Consider the following 21,232-nt stretch of genomic DNA (forward strand, 5'->3'; position numbering starts at 1 on the left):
CCTTGCGATGCGAACGATCGTTGACCCTGGCAGGTCTGCAAAAGTCCGCGATATCATAAAGGCAACGGGCGTCGGATAGGGGCGTGTAAAGAGGGGGATGTAGTTGTCGTTCAGTGCCTGGGCGAAAAGCAACAATATGTCTGGGGTGCCAACAGCCAAGCGCTATCGTAAACATCGATCTGCCAGCCTCCTGTGCGCGAGGGGGTGTTTCGAGCAGATAGCGAAATCCCCGATATCAATTTTACACCGACAACTCGCTGTCGTAGACAAATGTCGAATTTAAGAAAGGCAGGAGAGAACGAGCGCCGATATCGATAACGTTTCGAACGGAATACGTCCCATAAACCGACGGGGAAGTTGCTGCGAGCGAAAAGGCCTTTCGTCGAAAGGATGAGGCTGGGAGGAGAGAGTTCGAATGGAAAGGGTCTGATCAAACACAGTCTGCCTGTGCACTGAGAATTGCTAGCCCTGCGAAAGGACGAGGGGCGGGAAGGTGTGTGGGTGGAAAGGCTCTGGCTGCGAGCGCTGAGAATTCGCTGGTATCGATGCCCTAACAAGCGAGCTGTTCAAACAGTCGCTGGGACGGTTTGACTCGATTTCTTTCGACGAATTTTTATTGGAGGCAGAATAGGTAGCCGAGCAATCCTCGGGATTTTTCCATTATTGATCCAAGAAACTCCCTTTCTTGATCTGTGAAAATATCACATCCACGGTCCGCTAACGATCAAGGCTTGGCGACATTTATTCGATCGAGCTAAATGCTTGCCTTTTAATTAATAAACAAACAGAGCGTCCAATCACCGGTACAATCGCGTGGCTCGCGATATTTGAACAAAGCTCGACATCCAGAGGCACGGACATCGGGGAAATGGAAATGTAATTGCTCTTTTCGCGATCTTTCGCCCCCTCGGTCTATAAAATAGAAACAGTATATTTGTTACGAAGCTATTTCGGCTAACAAACATGGGTCGAAACGAAAGACGAAACGACGCGTAACGGTGCGAGCGCGGTTGGCCTAAATTTCGCCAGTCGGTCCACATTTATTCCGTGGTACCGCTACACTCGTTGGAATAAACCGTCGCGGTCTACGGTTATCAAAAGTGGCGGAAATATTAAAGTAAGAGACCAGGGACGGCGTTCTTGGGGCGAATTCGAGAAGGAATGTAACAATTCAATGAAACTAGCCCTCGGGCAACGCTTGAACGTGTTTCTGCTAATTGAACGGTCTCTACCAGACTGGAATCGTGAACATGGAAACGTTTAAGTTGAAACTACTTCGGGAAGAACTGACAATTTTCGCGACGACCCATTAAAGAAACGCGATCGTCTCGATCGGGAAGCGAACCTTGGTTTAAGTCGACCCTCCGTTGCGTGGAGTTCATTTTCTTTTAAAAAAGAAACTAATTCTTGGTTATCTATGTGTTCAGAAATTAATTAACCTCTTGAGGGATATTATACGTTCGCTTTTATATAAAAATTGAACGGTATGCTGCAGTAAGAAGCAGAATACAATATTAAAGTGCGACGCCATCACATTCTATTAAAGAAAAAAAGAATCCATTCGAAATACATCACCTCGAGAGATTAATAGCCGAGTTGAACGACATTTCATTCATTTTACGCATTTATCGCGCGTAATTGTAAACGATACAGTGATATTGCTCTTCATCGCGAAACAGAATATCCCGTCGCGTTATTTATGTTCGATTCGCTGATTTTCCGCGTGAAAATCTACTCGAGGGGATTTTGATTCTCGAATTGCTTAAAAATGTGCATCAATGGTCACCGTAAACCAGTGAAGCGCAATTCCCAATACGCGGAAAAATTCGACACTTTCGTCTAGCTTATTCCTCGTGCGCAAATAAAATCGAGGACAAATTTGAAAATATAAACGTGTAAAAGTGAAAGGCACTGAATCAATTTCTACACCGAATAATTTGCAGTACCTTGCTCCTGACTCCCTACTTTATGATTTCGTTTTATCTAATCCTTTAACTAAGAAGTGTAATCACTGGACTGCGGATCTTTATGCAAAATAAAATCTTCGGGAACGTGCCTACAAAAATTAAACCTAAATAGGAATTTATTTTATTCTGCAAATATTATAACACGAACTTTACTTTCAATCTTTTTTATAGTCTTGCATATTGCTTGCGTTTTGTAGTTTCTTGCACATTCAAATTTCCTATAAACGCATAAAAATCCGCAGTCTAGTAATCACCGTTGCCATGAACGAATAATCCTGTCTCCCGAGAGGCCGTTATCCGTTTCGATTTCATCCAATCGAACGCGAGCCTCGGAACAATCGCGTTAAGAAGAAAGACACACTCGGGTCCAGGAAGCACCGTGTCGATACAAGGAAACGAAGCGACTCTTTGTTTCGGAAAAGGTCCTGATAGCCAGGAAATTTAAAGTAAACGGAAGGGAACGGTTAAATTGAACCGTGTCTCGAGACGCCAGCAATATGTGCGGCGATTGTTCTCATCTTTCATCGCGAAACGCTCAACTTCGAGGAGAGAGGTCAAAAGAAGGCGGAAAATAGGAAGCTTGCGTTGAAAGCTGTCGCCGGAAAATAGATACGGGTCGACTAAACACCGCGCAGACCTACAAAGACTTCCTTCTTTTTAATCTTCATCTTTTGCCTCCCTCTGACCGACTGTTACGTTTCACGAATCACGAAGGAGCTAAAAATGCGCAGTTCATTTTGGAAACGTTCTAAGAACTCAGGGGAGCTGCTACCGATTTCCCATGAAAATCCGCCGTATTTTCTCCGATTATTGGAAATCTTTTAACCGCTCGATAAGACGTTGTTGCGAGGTTCCCGTGGCACCGACTCCTACGAGCGTCCCATTTCGAAATTTCCGCAACGGTTTGGCCCCGTTTCGTGCCGGTTTATCGATGCCCCGGGATCGTTGCGATGCACGATCAAATATTGGAATATGTTTACCCTCATCTTTTCGGTATCGGTTAACATCGTTCGACGTACGGTAATCCAGCGAGGAGATTTATCGCGCTAATGCATCGATGATTCCTACGTGTGTAAAGTGCACACACCGGTACCCCGGCGTCGATCCATAAATTACATCAAACAAAGCCGCGAAACGGAAGAGGAGCAAGTAAATCAAAACCCGCTTAAGGAACTCAACGGTTCGTGGCACGGTGCCATCGAAATGAAAATTACGATCGCGAGGAGCTGCTCGAAGATAAATATTGAGAAAGGAAACCCGTGGCAAATATATCTGCGACGAAAATTTCAGACATCGACGAGCAGCGATGTTCGATCACTGAACGTAGCTGCTGGGTGAAATGTGTAGTACAGATGAAATATAATGAATAGTATTATCCAAGGGATTATTTTCAAAAAATGTATCTACGATGGAAACATTTGCTTAGTGAAATTTCTGTTTACGACTCGTCGATCGATCTTTTCAGAGCTTGTAAATGTAACACGCGATATACGTGAAGAATAATCAACAGAATCATCTAACCCCTATCCTAGAATCCTATTTTCAAAGCATATATCTATAATTAGAACCTAAACTAAAATTTCTGTTTTATAACCCATTCGTGAATCCTTTCACTCTCCTTCAAAGTAAACTACTTGGAAGGCTCGAGTGTTGGTCTGGTTTAAATAATTTAGCCTCCGATGTAACCATCTACACGCCGTGATTGATACCATCGTCTAATTAGATTCTCCCCCCCGTGTTTCACAGGTGCAATGAGCTAATGGCGTAACCGGAAGCACGAGGCCCTGAAACCTTGGCCTCGAGTTCGCGGTCCCGGAACACGTCCAAGCACGCGAGTGACGTCGTCGTCGTCGACGAAATGTCGTTCCTTTTGAGCCGAGGTGGCCGAAAGGGTCCTATCATCTGCTTCGTTGGGCTTCTACTGATCTTTGCCCTCTACGAGCTGGGCATCATCTGTGGATCCATGAAATACGTACCCACAGGGATGATGGTCGCCAAGGAGGTGAGTGTTCGACAATTTTTATCAGAATTTAAGTTAACCCTTTGCCTTCCACCCAAAAAATCGCTTCATTTATGCGTTAAAAATTTTTGATCGACCTAATAGTAAAATTTGTCTACGATATCTACGGTTTCCAATCAAAAACCTGTCCTCTAGACTTCCTTTTAAGTTCGCTCGAATCTAAAGTTTCGTCGAAACACGTACACGGGATCGTTTCGTGCGATTATTTTACTTTCGCGTATGCAAAAACTTCCGAATGGTCAGAAAATGGATACTCGTGACTCGCCACCCCCTCTGGATGGAAACTGTAACTAGTTTTACTCGTCAGTTCCCCAGCTTCGACGGAGGGTGTGAGGGCAACTCCATAGGAATAAGTTATTAATGCGCGGCCCGGTCGTGAGATGAAAATAGTTTCCTAATTTAAGGGTGTGATTAAAAATCTCGACGCGGCGATTTACTCGGCCCGGTCGCGAGCGTTTTATCGAAGCGGTTAATTACAAGTCCCGTGGAACAATGAAGGCTGTAAATTTCATACAACGATCCCCCGCGCAAAATCGCGCTTGGCAAATTAAAAATGGAGATCAGCGTTGCTTTTAACGCAGAAAATTGGCTTGAAATTGTTAAAGTGACTCTGGTTACGTGCCATTTTCGCGCTATTAAATCGCGAGGGCCTACCCAAGGCTGGACGAGGTAAAGTTACATATGCAAATTGGACTCGCTTTATCGAGTAATTTAAAAACTGGCTGAAATTCGCCTAAATAATCATTTAAGGTTTATAAAATCAGTTTGCTAATTTGAACGTGTAAACGTATCCTTTGACCGAGGTTATCGCACTAAGATCGACTACTTGCCAAGGGAGTTCAATTTGGGTGGCGGTTCAAGCAAGATTCAAACAAGCTTGCTCCGCGAAACGAAGGAAATTGCGAGCAAAGGGCTGTTTCTGACAGCAAGACAGCAAAACCAGAATTTGTTCTCGCCCGGATAGCCCGATACTAGAGCCCTTGGACGAGGGAGAATAGCCCAGAGGAACGAGCTAGTAGACCGACCGTCCAAGGAGTAAGCGCGCCCTGCGTTGTCTCGCGGCCGTTTCCGCGAGTTTCCTTGGAAAATTTCAATGGGAGATCCTGGCAGGAATTAGGCGAGACGCAATTAAAGCTACGCCCGAACAGCGGGCTTTATCGCGCGAACTAACTGCTTCCAGTTTGCCCCCTTCCCACCCCGCCCTTATCTGACCATCCTCAACGTGCGTCGACGGCGACAATTAAGTTTCGCGAACTTTTTATCCGCTTGCTTTATTTGTTGGAAAATTCCATTATGATTCAGTGACGTACGACGAAGCTCGTATAAAGTTCTTTATCGTTCGGAAACTTCCCCCTTCCGGGATCTCCCCGCGTGTCTTTCCATCTTTTTCAGAGGGAGCGAAACGGGGAGGACTTCGTAATCTACGCGTCAACGCACGACGTTTCTATCGCGTTCGGGGCTGTTCGAAATTGACGATATTTTGATTGCAATTATTATTAAGGGACCGACATAATAAGCAGATCTTAAATTTATCGTGTAATAATGTAGGAGTTCGTACGAAAAGTAAGACGCGGAGATTTGAATCCACCGTGACAATGAATTTTCATTAAGGATTTGAGTAAATTAACTCCGAAGGCGAGGCGTTAATGAAAACAAATCTGAATACGATACGTGAAGTTGGCAAGGCTAAAAAATTAAATACTACAGGAAATATTAGATTGTCTAATTTTCAATTGCCTCGAGACAACATTTTAACGAGATTTAGTCTGACAGCCAAGGTGTTATTCTTTGATTAGAATAATACAACAATATATTTGGAAATAAATTGTAAGTTATCAAGCGAAAGTTATTTACCAATTAACCGAATATTTAGTATGACTTGTAACTCATACTCGAACGTGGTCCAAAGGTTCGATCTCCTAACAGCCTCGTCGCGAGAACGATTAATTGCCACGGGACGAGAAAATCGATCGAGAGGTCGAGAACGGGACCGTGGCAAGATGCGACGAAAACAGGGAACTTTCGATCTGAATTTTAATTTTCCCATTACGAACGCGCGTATCCAACCTGTCCGCTTCGACAGGCGCCCATGCGTCCCTATGCATAGCTTATGAGGACAGTCGCGACTCCGCGCTGCGAACTTATATCGAGGTGCGCGAGAGGCCAGGAATTTCTTCGGAACTTCTCCGTTTATGCGGCGAAACTTGCCAATCGAATTTCGGCTCGCCGAGATTAGCCCCGAAGAAAGACTTATTTTCTAAATCTTTTTATTTTATACACCACATATTCGCAACATTAGAATTTGATTATTTTCGTCAGTAAAATATCTGTCGGTCGCGAACGTGTTATCTGAAGCTTCGAAGGCTTAGTCCTTCGAGCTTCTTCATTTCACCCAAAGGAAGCCCATTACCCTCATAAACCTAGAGTGTTTTATTCGATTTCTGTTGCGACTAATCCTTGCGCACGTCCCCCCAATTTATCAACCGCTTTTAAAGGCTACCGCGCGATGCTCTTTCAAAGAATGAATCGCGCGATTCATTCCTCGCAAAGGTATCTCCGCGGCTGGAAAATTCGCCAGTGCCGAGGTTAAAAATGGCATTTTCCCCGTCGAGCGTGGCGCAAAGTCAGTCACGCGTCTTGGAAGCGAGCCTTAATAGGAACGAACGAGAAAGAAAATTGCCGGGTCGGCCGGCAAGTCGAGAGATCCGATCTCGGCACGGATTTATCCAGCCAATTGCTTCGTCATAATTGCGAGATCTTACCTTTCGGATGACCTTGTGCTCGCCTCCGTAACCGATTAATCGACCCTGGTTATCGGTGCGAAACTTCTCCCCGACGTGACTTTTACGCCTGCGGAGTGATCGATGGGACGTGCGCAAGGACGTGTCGGCTCCGTTTAATGGACGATTAGGGGAGATGAAAAAGCCTTCTGAAAATGTGCAACCAACGGGAAATCCCTCGTTAATTCGTTTCTTTTCGGCGGAGGGACGTGTCTTATTCGATTACTTACCCTTTCACTGCGCTTTAATAAAAAGACTCCGACTGAACTCGCGTCGCGGAATTGAACTCGACGAGAGTTGTTCAAATCTCGGAAAGTGCTTCTGTTTACTCATCGACTGCTTATAGAGGAAACGCTGCTTTTCGTAAAGTATATCGAAACGGAACACGGTCGAATTATACAAATTTAAGTACTAAATGAATTAAAAAGTTGTCGTTCAATCTAAATATAAGAATCGATTCAACGTTGGATAAAAAATAGAAATGGAAAAGTATAGAGAAGCGATAGAATTTTGTTCGAGTGAATTTATAACGAAGGAAATGATATTAGAGTAAGCACCGATAGAAGTAAACAGGAGCGATGATTACACGCGAACCGACGTTAATAGGCCAAGGAAGGTCGAGCGTACGAACCTCGATGCTCGCGGGACTCAACTTGGGCCACACCCACTGCCGGATTAGGCAGTGGGTGTGGCCCAATTTTCCAGTGAAATTTGTATCTCTGAAAAACAAGTCGACAGTCGTTGGCCTCGCGACTCGAACTTTGTTTACATCGTTGTCGAGGCTTTTGTCTCTTTGTAAACCGAAACAGAAACGTACCAAGGCCGTTAGCTCCACAATAATGTTTGCCAGTATTTATTATTTAAGGAATGTTATGCACCTGGTGTCTCGAATAACATCGTTGATACTCTGGAGTCGAAGACACATTGGGTGGGACGTTTGTAAACCGAAACAGAAATGTTTCGTGGTCATTAGTTACGCAATCATTTTTGTTGGAATATTTGTTGTCCCTTTAGCAAAAGTAAATGTATAATAGTTGCGAAAGACACGGATATTGATATTGTTATGGAATAATATCAGTTTGTGTACCGCGTATGCCATGTATACCATTACGCCACAAATGCTAAAAAGTCGCTTTACGGTAACAAACGCCCCGCACAAAAGCTTACGTTTCCGTTCGGACGTTGAGCCAAGATCGTGCCAGCGGTAAAGGGTCGAAAGGGGACAGATAGAATCGCGACCTGGAAATCTTCGACTTCCCCGAACTTCTCTCCCCTTTCGCGACCACGCGCCGAGATGGGGAAACAAACGAGGACACAGGAAGGAGCAACATGCGTGAATACGTGCACGGGGAGTGTCTGTATTCGCCTGGTTCCTGTCGACAACGTGCGAACGGAAGAGAAACGAGGTTCTGTCAGGCTCGCCCTCCGTGCAACATAAATCGCGTCGGTTGAGTTTCACGCGCACTTTTCTCCGTGTGCTTCGGGCCAAAAGAGAACGATGGGATGGCTCAGCCCCCGGAGCAGTGAAGCCACCTCCGCTCCACGTTGGAATGCTAATTGCGAAATGTAGGTATTCTTTCTTTTTCGTGCCTTTCTTCTTCGCTACCAGCGACGAAAAATCGTAAAACGCTGGAAGGCAACGATGCCCATCGGTTTGGTTCTTGAAATGGGTACGGTTATTTTGCGTGAGGAAATCCTTATTGAGAGATATCCAGGCTGAACTTCACGTTCTGCGTACGTATCTCGGTATCGTCACATCAGATTTCATTCTTTTTTCTTCGGAATGACGAACTTCGAGTTTGAACATATCTCTTTCAGCTTTTCATTGGGTTCTCTTCGACGTGGAGATCTTTGTTATTTGTTATTTAAATATGCACAGTGACTCGTATCGGTATTCGCACGTTATAGTACTTTATTCGTTATTACGATGTACACCTGAGCTGTACACCTGTATATATGTTCATTAATGATTCCCCTGAGGGTTACATGTACTTCCGCCTCCATTTCTACGTTCCCCATTATACAAAAAAGCCCTTCCTCTCCGTATTTGTTACTCGGATGTAGTAAATTATTAAAAATTAAACGCGTAGGTGGTGCCGGAGGTATCACTGCGAAACAATTTTATACGGCACGAAGCCTCGATCGGTACATCAAATAACCCGATGCGACCAACTAATTAGAACGTTAATTACCGGTTTTTATTAGAATCCCCCCGTGACGTGCTCGCTCAGAACGTAAATTGTGAACGCAGAATTTCTGGCGCTGGGTTTATTCGCTCCCCCGTACGAGAGCACAAAAGAATGAAAAGCGGTAGACACCGGGGAGGTGTACATTATTTTGCGCGTAAAAAAAATGCTAATTGCGAGACGTATTTTTTTGCAGCGGCTGCTCCAAGCGTCGCACGCGCGTTTAATACGTGCCTTTTCATGGCAAATATTCTCCTCCTGAAGTTTGAACAAAAAGAGTATAAATTCTTTGCCTTCTCGAGCGATGTAAAACATATCGTAACACGGTTAAAGAATTTATACAATTGTTTCTAGACTCGAAAGCGCAACGGACCATTGATTTATCCGATTTACTCTCTTTAATTTCTTTACTTGGTCGTGTATCTTCGAAACAAAGCGCATCCGTCGAAGAACTTCTATAAAATGGAGTTTAATTAACTTGGAGGGGGGGGGGGGGGACGAGGCTCTACAAACAGGCGAACGCATCGCGAAAATTATGGCTAGTAATTCAATTTAAATTTATCCCGTCCGTATGCACGAAACGGACCACGTTTATTAATAATCATGTAAAACGCAACCGCTGCTCGATCGAACGATAAAGTTCTTGATATATGTACTATTTGCTTAATCGACACTACGCGTCGGAGCGAATGTTATCCTACTATACCTTATAATGATTTGCGGTTAATTGAACCATTCAGGGCGATAATTAATTTTTGGCGCGGAAAATCGCGGGATCATCCATTGTGGGCCATGCTTTAAAAACAAACCTGACTGGGTATGTTGACTGTGACTTTTAAGGTGAATCTTTGAAACATTCAAAGAAGTTTTCTTTTTAAAAGTAGAACGAAAAGTGAAGTTGCTTCAATCCTTCTTCATCTTCGATAATGGGAAAACGAGTTCCTCGGTCTTAGGAAATATAGGAGCTCCTACTTCGAGTATTTTCGAACTCGAAGCGACAGATACGTCGCTCCAGCGTTAAGTAAATCGATATACGAAAAACATTAAAAGGGGGAGCTAGATGAGGAAAGAAAGTCGAGTCTAAGAAACCCCGCGAGCATCGGAGCCAGAACTTCGTAATTGCTCCGAAGTTGTTTGAACTTTTCTTCGATCGAATTATCGAATGGCGCGCCTCGATCCCGCTGTAAAGTCCGAAACGCGTCGATCCAGCCACCCTTCGACTTAGCGAAGCATTTTCGTCGAGTTCGTTCGTTAGGAGGTATTATAGAGCAGACAGAAACTTCTTCGTAATTGAAGTTTAATCAAGCCAGATCCCCGCCACGGAAAAACTTGCCCTAACGCAGACTATAATTTCGTAAGAATCGTTCGACAAAATACTCCTCATCTACCCTTCCGCTAGGAACTTTCGATCCTCTGATATTAATATTATTTTCAACGAGACAAATTTCTATTATTTCTGTTACCCAGAAAATTGAATACCGATCGAATATCGTTGATATCTTTCAGAAATACGTGGTGGGCCCGTTCGATCACAAGAGGTACACGTACGATCGGTATATGCCTCTAATATTCATCGGTGGGGTGCCACGATCGGGCACCACTCTGGTGCGCGCCATGCTCGATGCACATCCCGATGTCAGGTGAGTTCCATTCACGGGGACAAATTGCCAATTATCGCCCGATACGATTCGCCTCGAGTGTCATTGATCAATCCCCCGTCAAAGGCCAGCCGTCGAATACCCGGAAGCTCATTCGCCAATCGTTTTTCGCGGCAGGTGCGGCCAAGAGACCAGGGTGATACCGAGGATCCTGCAGATGAGGATGCACTGGCTCAAGTCTGAAAGGGAGAACCTGCGACTTTCGGAAGCGGGGATCTCGAAGGAAGTGAGTAACGTCCCGAGCGACATTTACTTAATTAATGGTAAATTATTAAAATTTCAACGCTTCCTTTATCTAATTTTGAAATGTGAATTCCTATGTTGCTGCCATCAAGTTTCGGTAAAGAACCTGTTGGGAAACTTTGTCGTTTCAGGGAGTCGATGGCGCAGGTACACTACTCGACAACTGTCTCGTTAATTAAACATTTTCATTTTATTTTGAAAATGTTACGAATGAGCAGAGATCTTTTCTCAAGATTAACTGATCAATATTAACAGAGAAACGTTTTAAGAAAAAGGTAGAAAGAATTTCTAGCTGTACGTACCGCAGTTTTCGCGCATCTGTTTAGTTTTAATGATATTTCTACGAGATCTAACAGTTGTCGCGTAGTGTATCTATCGACCATTAGCATACGATCGTTTTCAGGACCGATTTCGATAGGCGACGGTCCTGTACAGACAATCGACGATACTAATTGCGAAATGAACGCTTTACCCAGGTGATGGACAGCGCGATAGCGGCGTTCTGCCTGGAGATCATCGCGCGACACGCGGAACCTGCGCCTAGGTTGTGCAACAAGGATCCCCTCACTCTCAAGATGGGCTCCTACATTCTCGATCTCTTTCCAAATGCCAAGTTTATCTTCATGATCCGCGACGGCCGTGCCACCGTGCATTCCATTATCTCGAGAAAGGTACGGGCTACGATCGAATGCTTCTCGAACCGCCGCCACTGTGCCCGGGGTTGATGCATGCAAATTTATCCCGGCTCATTCGCGAATATTAAAACGACGTGTACGCGTCGAAACGAAAAATGAGAAGCGCGACGAAAACCGTGGAAATTTACGGTATTTTCCTAGCGCAAACGGAACGATAAAAATGAAACCGTGAGATGGAAATTTATGTAAATCGAACCCCTTCGTCGATCACTCTTCCAGCCCCTCCTGATCCTGTGTTGTAAGTAGCATTATCCAGAGCTCTCGGTTTCGCGGGTAATAGTTGGACTTTTTCCCTTTTCAATTCTATTTATTCATTTATTTTTATTCGGAACGGAAATTATACCTGGCCCAACTGTATGTTCGTGAATTAATTAACGTTTGGACCGAGTGCAGAGCTATTAGACGCCCTCGAAAGGAAGCGAGCTAGCCTTGAGAAATTTCCTTAGCGAACTCTGCGAGAAGAACGCAATGTTCTTCTGTATATTGTTTAGAAACTCTTCCTGGACTATAATACAGGGTGTCCTAGCCTAAGCGATACGGAGCTCTAACTCCAAAACTATCGGTCGAATGCAAAATTTCAAATATGGAAATTGCATCTCGCTTGGGATTCTAGGCCCAGAATATTGGAATTCTTCTCATTTTCCTTCCTTGGTTGGGACACCCTGTATGTATATCTTAGACTTTGTACCGTCCTTAAATAGTCCCACAAATTTCCATTTATAATCCATTGAAAAAGCATCATAAAGTAAACATACTCGTGTCTAACAGCTATTTTTCTGAATGTACTGCCATAAATAAATAGCGACTCTCGAGATAGCCTGTATCGTAACATACGCACTCTGCCTATTAACGGTTTCATGCGAGCCCAACGGGAAATAGTCGTTCATCGCGAGGCATTAATTATGCATCACCTCTGTTGGCTTCGAGCACTCGATAATAACGTGTCTTTCAGGTCACCATAACGGGTTTCGACCTGTCGTCTTATCGTCAATCGCTGATCAAATGGAATCACGCGATATCCATAATGTACGGACAGTGCAAGGAGATAGGATCGGACAAGTGTCTGATGGTACCCTACGAGCAACTGGTGCTCCACCCGCGTCAATGGATGAAGAAGATCTTGAACTTCCTAGACGTGCCTTGGAACGAGTCTGTGATGCATCACGAAGAATTCATTAACAAACCAGGCGGCGTTCCACTTAGCAAGTAAGAAAGCAACCGTCGATGAAACGTTAGAAATTCGCGACCTAGTATACTCGCACCTCTGCAATTGGCGATACCAGTGCCTGCAACGTGTTTACTCGTTTAGGAATAACGAGAAATTTCGTCGAAATTTTTATTCGCGCTCAGATCCACGCTAAAATTATCAGAGACTCTAAATACGTTTTTCTACGTTCGTTAGTTGATAAGAAAGATGATGAGCGAAGGAATGGACGACAAAGGACTGCGGCGAAGTAATCGGAGGGTGAATTCTTTCTGCATTTTTGGAATTGCAGGGTCGAAAGGTCGTCGGACCAGATCATAAAGCCAGTTAACTTGGAGGCATTGACCAAGTGGGTTGGCCACATTCCAGACGACGTGGTCAGAGAGATGCCTGACATCGCGCCGATGCTTTCTGTGCTCGGCTATGATCCTTATGCTAATCCGCCGATCTATGGAGCGCCAGACAGGCTGGTTAGCGAAAACACGAGACGGTACGTAATTAGATTCACCGAGCAACTTCCTCGGTATATTTACTTCCCTCGAATTCGCTGATATATTTCAATTTCGAAGGAAGAATATACTTTCCAAAGTAACCCTTGTAATCGTGATTACTTATCGCTTAATTACTCAGATAGCTCAGAGATCTGAGTGCATAAACACAAACACAGATCCCAAAGCGAATAAGTGGTTTACTTTTACTTCGGGACCTGTGTTTAACACGTTAAAAATAGTCAACTACCGCAACGAACCCAAACTACTAGTTTGAACCGTATTAACAAATCCGTAGGTGGGACTAACGCTAGATTAATTATTTCTATCGTTATTTTTCAGGGTGCTGGCGAACGGGGAAGTGTGGGCGGCCAGGGCGCGCCAGTTCTCTCTCGAGAAGCTGATAGAACTGAGCAAAGAGGACGAAACCACCAATACTCCAAACGCGTGACCACGGTTACATTCTTCCCTAAACACGTGGACCTTGAATCTGTACAATTTCTGTAACGTCTAACGACGCTCTTGGATGCTGATTCGTAATGGAATGCACCCAGACGAGCGCCGAAAACGAACATTCGATTGTTCGCTGGAGGACAGCGAATCGCAACCTGGCGAAGATCAAGAGCGGAAGATCCATCTAGTTTAAGATTGACCCTTGATTAAGCGTACATGTTGGAATCTCGAGCGACAAGCGTGTCGTTGCGCGTTACTCTGCGTGGCAACCGATGCAGCCGCGATAATGTTACTCTTTTCCCTCCCTGTCTCTCTATTTGTATATTTTAGCCAGTAGACGTTTAATCCTTGGACGATCAGGCGATTTTGTTCTACTTACTCGATCGTTAACAGACCTGAGAAATCAGATAATATTAATATCAATGTGTTAGATGAACGATTAATCATTTATTGGACAAAGTTTGAAGTACGGTGAAGTTATGTTATCATCGAGGCTCAAAAATTGTTCAGAAACAAACCCTAAAACTATGGATTTTAATCTTGAAGAATTGTTTGTCGATACTTTGGAAAACATATCTACTGAATGTACCCGTTGAAATTATAATTCATAATTTTAGTACAAACTCAGTCGGTGCAAGATGATTTTGAAAAATGTAACCGCAGCATGAAACTAAGATTAAAAGAAAGAATCATCCAACGTGACAAGGAGTTAATCTGGTAAAACATCGTAAAACGATTTGTAAGAGTTAATAACAGAACTCGCGTCGATCGTCCAAGGGTTAATACTAACGCGAAACGTGTAAATAACGGCTTAGTTACTTCACGTGATTCAGCTTTTACTATTTCGAATCGGTTGTGCGACGCACGAGTTAACGCGAGATCGTTAATTGTTTTTGCGTCGTGTTGCCCTGTTCGCGTGGGGTTGAGAAACATGGCCACTGAATGGCGGAAACGAAATGCCATGTAACAAGTTTGTAATTACTTTCGTTTCGTTTGTCCTTTTAATGTCGCGACCAAATGGAGAATTGTTGGATAGACGATGAACAATTTCTGTACAATTTCGACCAACGGCCAGTGATAAAGAACGTAGACGTACGGTGTTACAATGTGAAAACCGTGAACCGTGGAAGATGGACAGGATATCGTTGAAAGAAATGTCAGAGGAGACTGGGTAAACTCTAACAGGAATTTAATTTTCACGAGAAAGCCTGCGATTCGTTTTCATATTTGTAACAACGAACAAATATTCGAGAACAATCTGGGGGAAAAATCTTTATACTATGTCCTGTATTGCGTTAAATAATTTTTGTTGCATTCTATTTCGGAGCGAAGAAGAATGTTTTCGCGTGTGGTACTTACTGGTCAATAGTTAAAGGAGGCACTTGCGTTCCTTTTGTTCTATATGTTTCTTTTCTTTTTTTTTTCTTCTACGTTTATACAGTACATTAGCACAATGAAATATCGAAGGTTAAGCTATTGATATGTAGAACCAGCGAAAGTTTCCTGTTTTATCGATCGTATTAATATTTATAAGTCGCTGAAACGTGTGAAAGTGCGCCGAAATTCGTGTTTGCAGACGAACTGTTTAGCCCAATAAATCGTTCCCTTCGATCTACAATTTACCGCGTATTTTCGTTATCGATCGTCGGTAAAGACGCCGAGCGATGGTTGCCGTAAACATTATTTCGAATACGACAGAACGACGCTGTTTTCGATCGTTGTTAGATTTCGTCGACCGGCAACCGATACAAATACAACTTCGATGTGGCATTACGTCATTCGTGTCAACCATGTTACTGTCTATCGAATTATACAGTTAAATTATTTTAATATTACGAAACCTCGTACTGTTCCCTTCCCTCGACCCAATGCAAATAAACAAAACGTGTTCCCTGTTTCAGTGACGGTGGCATACATTTTTCTAAACAAGGTAAGTAAATGTTTATGCGACTGGTAAGTGACACGTTTCCCGCGCAATGGAATATCAAATGGACTATTCCAAAATGAACGCTACCAAATTACGACTACTGGAAGGACTTTATATAATAATATATCACAGCCCGTCGTCATAAAGCGATAATAATTACTTAATAACAATGAAATCACTACAACGGCTTAAATTTACTTGAAACGAATAAGATTGAACATTGAAATATTCTTGTACGCAGATTATGTTTGAAAATTTACCTGTAACTCGAGATGTTTGTCGCCTCGTAAGTAAATGGAGTAGACGAATGTTTTACTGAAGTAAATTGGAATAGCTCACACATTAAATATAATGCAAAAAACAATTACAATATATAGAAAATTCTCCTGAACAATGTATCGCACACTACAGACGCTACGCGTTGTGGCTTATTCTTTCGAAATTTAAAGTACAGTGCTACCAACTTCGTATTCATAAAACCACCCCTACGGATACCCAGGCAGGCCAACAGTGGGAGCCAACAGTTACTATGAGAATGGTTTATGCACTGCTGGTGTAGTGGTATCATGTAAGATAATAGTTTATGCGCGAGTGACGTGATCTTGGAACCAGTAGCAACTTACGCATGGCTGTCAATGTGAGAGCGAAATTGTTTTAACTGATCTTACAACTCAAAGTCATTCAAAGCTTGTTCGACTTTAATCAGCTAATCGTTTAGTCAAAGCGAACGCAATCATTTCTACAGTATTTGGTACCGCGTTGTCGATTGTATTCGTGAGTCACGTTAAATCTGTCATCGTTATATCAGTGTAAATTGTGCGTGCACAACTGGTATAATCACGTTAGCCAAATCGTTCGAGTAATTTTAACTTTGTCGATTTCAATTAAACGGACGCACAACATTCGTCATTATGTGCGCGAAAATGGCTTTTCAGCATCAGGCTGGCACCGCAATGGAATGCTTAAGCGTACGTATCTCGATTATTTAAGCGTTGTTCTCCAACACTTGGTTAACGATCAATCAACAATTGTCTTATTTGGGCGTTCACTTTCGTATTTCGTTAAATCCTAATATTTTCACTTCTTAAACTAATAATATATAGTATGAAGAAAAGCAAAATTTCCTTTAATAATTACGAATTATCGAATCACATTTAACGTGTATCGAATAGAAGATATCTCGATCAAACAGTTTGTTATCATATTTGTGTTTTTAGATACCGATTACATTGCACAAGGAAACAGAAGTTAACGAAAATGGAGAGGAAGTAATGAAATGTGGTTTTAAAATAGGTGGAGGAATCGATCAAGATTTTAGGAAAAGTCCACAAGGATATACAGATAATGTAAGAATAATTAATGTAACATACATATTGTAAACATCTCTTAAATGGTTTTGTGAATGTTAACAGAGACTGCAACATATTACCTAATCTTATATTATTGTAGGGTATATATGTTACCGAAGTACACGAAGGATCACCAGCAGCAAAAAGTGGCCTCAGAATGCACGACAAAATTTTACAGTGCAACGGGTATGATTTCACGATGGTCACTCATAAAAAAGCAGTATCGTACATCAGAAAACATCCAGTATTAAATTTATTAGTAGCTCGCAAAGGTGTGACCAGTACTTAAATACCAAATGAAAAGTCTACACGATATAAGAGAAGTATTTATTTCACTTTATACACAAACAGAGTCAACTTATTCGAGCTACATGTCTGCCAAATATCAGATTAGTTTATAACCAATAGTAAGATTATCTTGAGTTTATGCAAACATAAAAAAAAACAATATCTGCTGTTTTAATAACTGTTTTATAAACTTTACTGGCACAGAGTGTCTAAAATTCCAATTAAATAGAGATACAACGTTAATTCGCACATATTCGATATTCGTTGAAACGTTTACTTTGCAGGCATTATATTCATCTTCCATTGCAGTAGAATTAGAGCATTAGAGCAATAGATTGATATATATGTATAAAAATCCTGTTATAGTTCGTTATTGTTGTTAAAAAGGATAATTGTATAGAAGCGTTTTCCTGGTAATGTCACTTTCCATGTGACAGTTAATAATGCTATCAATGTGTATAATTATGCTTGAGAAACATAATTTACATGTGCCTGCTTTAATATCGTACCGTACAATATTTATTGTATATCAAAATTTACAATATTTCTTGTGCCAAACAGTAACTTCTACACAAAATCCATATGAATATTTCTTACTGTCATGTATATACTTATATATAAAAGTTTCATAGGAGTTTCATAGAATGAAATTTATTCGAACAAAAAATTAGAAACTTCTCGATTGATTTAAATGACAGAAATAGTTGTATGGATGAGAGTCATAATATTTTAATTCTTTAAGTATTTCTATATTGTAAAATATAACAAAAATGCCAAAGCATAATGAAGTTACACTAGTTTAGATACACAACATACTTTTTACAAAATTTCTTATCCTACTGTATGACAGTATACTATCGTAAGACTCGAACAAAATACTTCGAATTTATGCATTTAAAACATTCTTCGACGACCGAAACAATCATACGATACACGTTGTTTTAATACCATTAATAAGTATTACACTTAGTACATACGTTATTTACGTGAATAAGTGAGGTCAAGTGCAACTATTGCATTTATAAGCATTTACGAAACATTTTCTGCTATTTATCGTAATGTACAGAAAGTAATTGAGATTGTAAACTTTGAGACCAATAGAAATATTAAATTTTCTATTTTGTAAATTACTTTGACCAATAATGAATGTTTCGATGCATTTTCGTGTGCGTTTTTTATAACTAACAGAAACAACTTTGTATTTCGCATTTTTTAACTTTGGCTCCAAGTGTACAATAAGTGAAACAAAAGGAAAAGTTCCTGTTATACGTACGACTTTCTTTTGTATCCCGATGTTTCTACTAAAGTCACGATAAAAACGTCAAATTGTTTTATAAGAGATAATATAATATGTTGTCACAATTTTATAACTAGTCTCCTAACATGAAAGTTGAAAAAAAAATCGTAGAACATAAATTATTGTATGCATGTACCTACATAGTATGTTAAGATTTTTTTTGTATAGAGCCATAGTACGACAAATTACATGCATTAGTTTGATCAATACACAGATCTACATTTATATGAAAATTATATGTTATTTATTGCCAAAAACGTGATTAATATAGGAAAATATGAAACAAAATTGCAGTTGTGTATTATGTAATATAAATATTTTTCCTTATTCGAAATAATAATAATAATAATTTACATAAACATACGCAACAATAAGACCTTATTAGGGTTTTAGGATCAAGATATGAAAAGTAGTCAACTAATTTTTCCCACGTATTTCCCACTCAACATGTTAATAAGACTATCATGTTTCTTTTGAAGCCTGGAAAGTCGAATTTTAAAAACAGCTTTTTCTCCCCTTAACTTTATAACTTCGTTTCTTAATTTATTCGTGATTTTATCATTTCATTTCTTTCCTTATGTCGGATCTATAATTCTCCCTTCAGCGGACCAATGAGCTTTTGTTTACAGAATTTCCTTGTTGGACGAGGCATAGATATAATTTTTTTGTTGTAGACTGTTTTTCGAATAAATCTAAGTTAAATATTTAACAAAATTAAATCAGTGAAGTAATTAGACACGATTCGTTATTTAGAATTTTTTAATATTGTCGCGCCAAACATCGCGTTTATCATAAAAACGCGGTATAATACTAGTTTGACGGTACGACTGAATTTACAACGTATGATGACGTGTCTACAGCGCACCACGTGGATGGATTGTATATGACACGTCGCTTCCTATTCTACTTCACACTGCCAGTAAGCGTTCAAAGTAATCACTGGAGGAAGAAGGTTCATTTGTGACAGTGTGATTTGGCTTGTATTCCAATATTTCGTTGATATCGTGCCTAACCATACAAAAAAACCTCTGTTAAGAAAGCGTAAAATTAAAGGTTAAGGTTCCTCGTTAATCGTAGTCTTAAAAGCGACTACAAATTTATCGTTAAACATACTTCTCGTAATCGTCTGGAACTTGTCTACGGACTAACGTCAGAAAACACATAAACATAATGGTGAGTAATTTAAAGGTATAGAATTACGGAGATCAATATTTCGCGGCACGGAGACATTTCTAATCGTATTTTGTTTACTTTTTCCAAGCCTTCTGCACCTAGTTCCACTTCGGTTGGAGCCGCTGGTCGCTCACCTAGCAAAGCTATAGCACCTAGAACAAGTGGTAGTGGTACCGTAAGGCAAAGGAAGACAACAACAGCCACATCGTCGAGAAATAGAAATACAGGAGCTGGTTCTGGTGGTATGTGGAGGTTCTATACAGACGAGTCTCCTGGCATTAAAGTGTGAGTAGAGGTACAATTAATAGCATAAATTTCAAATAAAATGTTTACATCTATGTTTTTTCCAATGAATCCGAATTTTACAAGTACCATATGGAACTTAAACTGTACGTTTCTTTACAGAGGTCCAGTGCCTGTACTCGTGATGTCTCTCCTGTTCATTGCATCCGTGTTCATGCTTCACATATGGGGCAAATACACTAGATCTTAAATCAAAATGTGAACTCCAACTTGTTCAGAACTGGAGCAATTCAAAGAGAAACTACAGGAATCTAAGTTTCTGATTCTTTGAAAGAAGAATCTGTACGACTTAAGAAGGCTTGCTATACTTTTACATAATATCATTTCTTAATTCATTTATTGAAAATCAAGCATTACTCGTCGTAAGTTACACTTCCGTACAACGGATCCATGCATTTTTATCTAGAATCAAATCTAAAATTTAATGCGCGATCTTGAACCGTTCCATGATAATTGTTTAATTTCATTGAACTAAATTTTGTAATATTTATAAGATGTCGCAGAGGTAATTATATTTATGCATAATGTGTGATCAACATAAGACGTTATTGTTTGTAATGTTACTTTTAATAATATAATGTACAATATTGCAATAAATTATTCTTAATGGAATTAAAAATAATAAGATGTTCCATTTCAAGAATGGGTAAAATTCTAACGTAGATAAGAGTTTTCAGTAATAAATAAAAGATAAATAATTGTGTTTTCGTTAATCGCTAATTTTAATATTCAATCGAATCAATTCATTCGTTTGAACATTCTGTCTATTTAACCGGAAACTCAGTCGCGCTCGCGTATACGTATTGATTCCGCGATGAATGGGAGCGGATTATAGCGCACGTTAACAAAAATCGATCGAATATTAAAGAAAGAATCATGTTTCGTTTTCTCCAATGAAGAAAACATCCTATATTATCCCTACGATCATCTATGTATATTGAGTTTGCGTTATAATTTCTACTTGAGATAACGAATACAACGAATGTATGTAACAGACCAATGAGTAACATTGTTTTCATCTTCTCAGAGACGAACGATAGTTTAGAATTTTAACTGGAATAGTTTAGCATAACTCAGCAACGAGAGGGCAGAAAAACGCGGTTTCGATTTTGTAGTATCCTGTGATTTTTCTTATTCTTAGTTTCATAGTAGATTCGTCCCTGGATCGACACCATAAACTACCGACCAGAGAGAGATGGCT

At 40.8% G+C, this 21,232-nt stretch overlaps 3 protein-coding genes across 10 annotated transcripts in view; all 3 read left to right on the forward strand.

Annotated features, from left to right (window-relative positions):
- The window catches only part of LOC128881340 (protein-tyrosine sulfotransferase), a 154,468-nt gene extending 138,934 nt beyond the window's left edge, over positions 1–15,534 (forward strand). For all 7 annotated transcript variants that reach the window (XM_054132287.1, XM_054132290.1, XM_054132284.1 and 4 more), the window contains 7 exons: positions 3,714–3,969; positions 10,460–10,593; positions 10,729–10,837; positions 11,331–11,525; positions 12,502–12,755; positions 13,046–13,243; positions 13,584–15,534. In XM_054132287.1, the coding sequence (XP_053988262.1) occupies positions 3,826–3,969; positions 10,460–10,593; positions 10,729–10,837; positions 11,331–11,525; positions 12,502–12,755; positions 13,046–13,243; positions 13,584–13,692 (1,143 nt within the window). In that variant the 5' untranslated portion in view covers positions 3,714–3,825 and the 3' untranslated portion in view covers positions 13,693–15,534. The remainder of the gene's footprint in view (positions 1–3,713; positions 3,970–10,459; positions 10,594–10,728; positions 10,838–11,330; positions 11,526–12,501; positions 12,756–13,045; positions 13,244–13,583) is intronic.
- A 669-nt stretch (positions 15,535–16,203) lies between these two features.
- LOC128881633 (tax1-binding protein 3 homolog) lies at positions 16,204–19,552 on the forward strand. 2 transcript variants are annotated; one of them, XM_054132891.1, is made up of 4 exons: positions 16,204–16,589; positions 16,839–16,967; positions 17,071–17,156; positions 19,416–19,552. In XM_054132891.1, exons 1-4 carry the CDS (start codon positions 16,533–16,535, stop codon positions 19,489–19,491), a joined length of 348 nt encoding a protein of 115 aa, XP_053988866.1. In that variant the 5' UTR covers positions 16,204–16,532; the 3' UTR covers positions 19,492–19,552. The 2 variants fall into 2 exon arrangements, with proteins under 2 accessions (XP_053988866.1, XP_053988865.1); XM_054132890.1 differs by lacking the exon at positions 19,416–19,552 and having other exon boundaries at positions 16,208–16,589; positions 17,071–19,387.
- LOC128881634 (protein transport protein Sec61 subunit beta) lies at positions 19,479–20,574 on the forward strand. The gene is made up of 3 exons (XM_054132893.1): positions 19,479–19,728; positions 19,817–20,013; positions 20,134–20,574. The coding sequence occupies exons 1-3, from the start codon at positions 19,726–19,728 to the stop codon at positions 20,219–20,221; spliced, it is 288 nt and encodes a 95-aa protein (XP_053988868.1). The 5' UTR covers positions 19,479–19,725; the 3' UTR covers positions 20,222–20,574.
- The last annotated feature ends 658 nt before the right edge of the window (positions 20,575–21,232 follow it).

The sequence above is a fragment of the Hylaeus volcanicus genome, chromosome 8 (assembly GCF_026283585.1).
Source record: "Hylaeus volcanicus isolate JK05 chromosome 8, UHH_iyHylVolc1.0_haploid, whole genome shotgun sequence".
Taxonomy (NCBI): domain Eukaryota; kingdom Metazoa; phylum Arthropoda; class Insecta; order Hymenoptera; family Colletidae; genus Hylaeus; species Hylaeus volcanicus.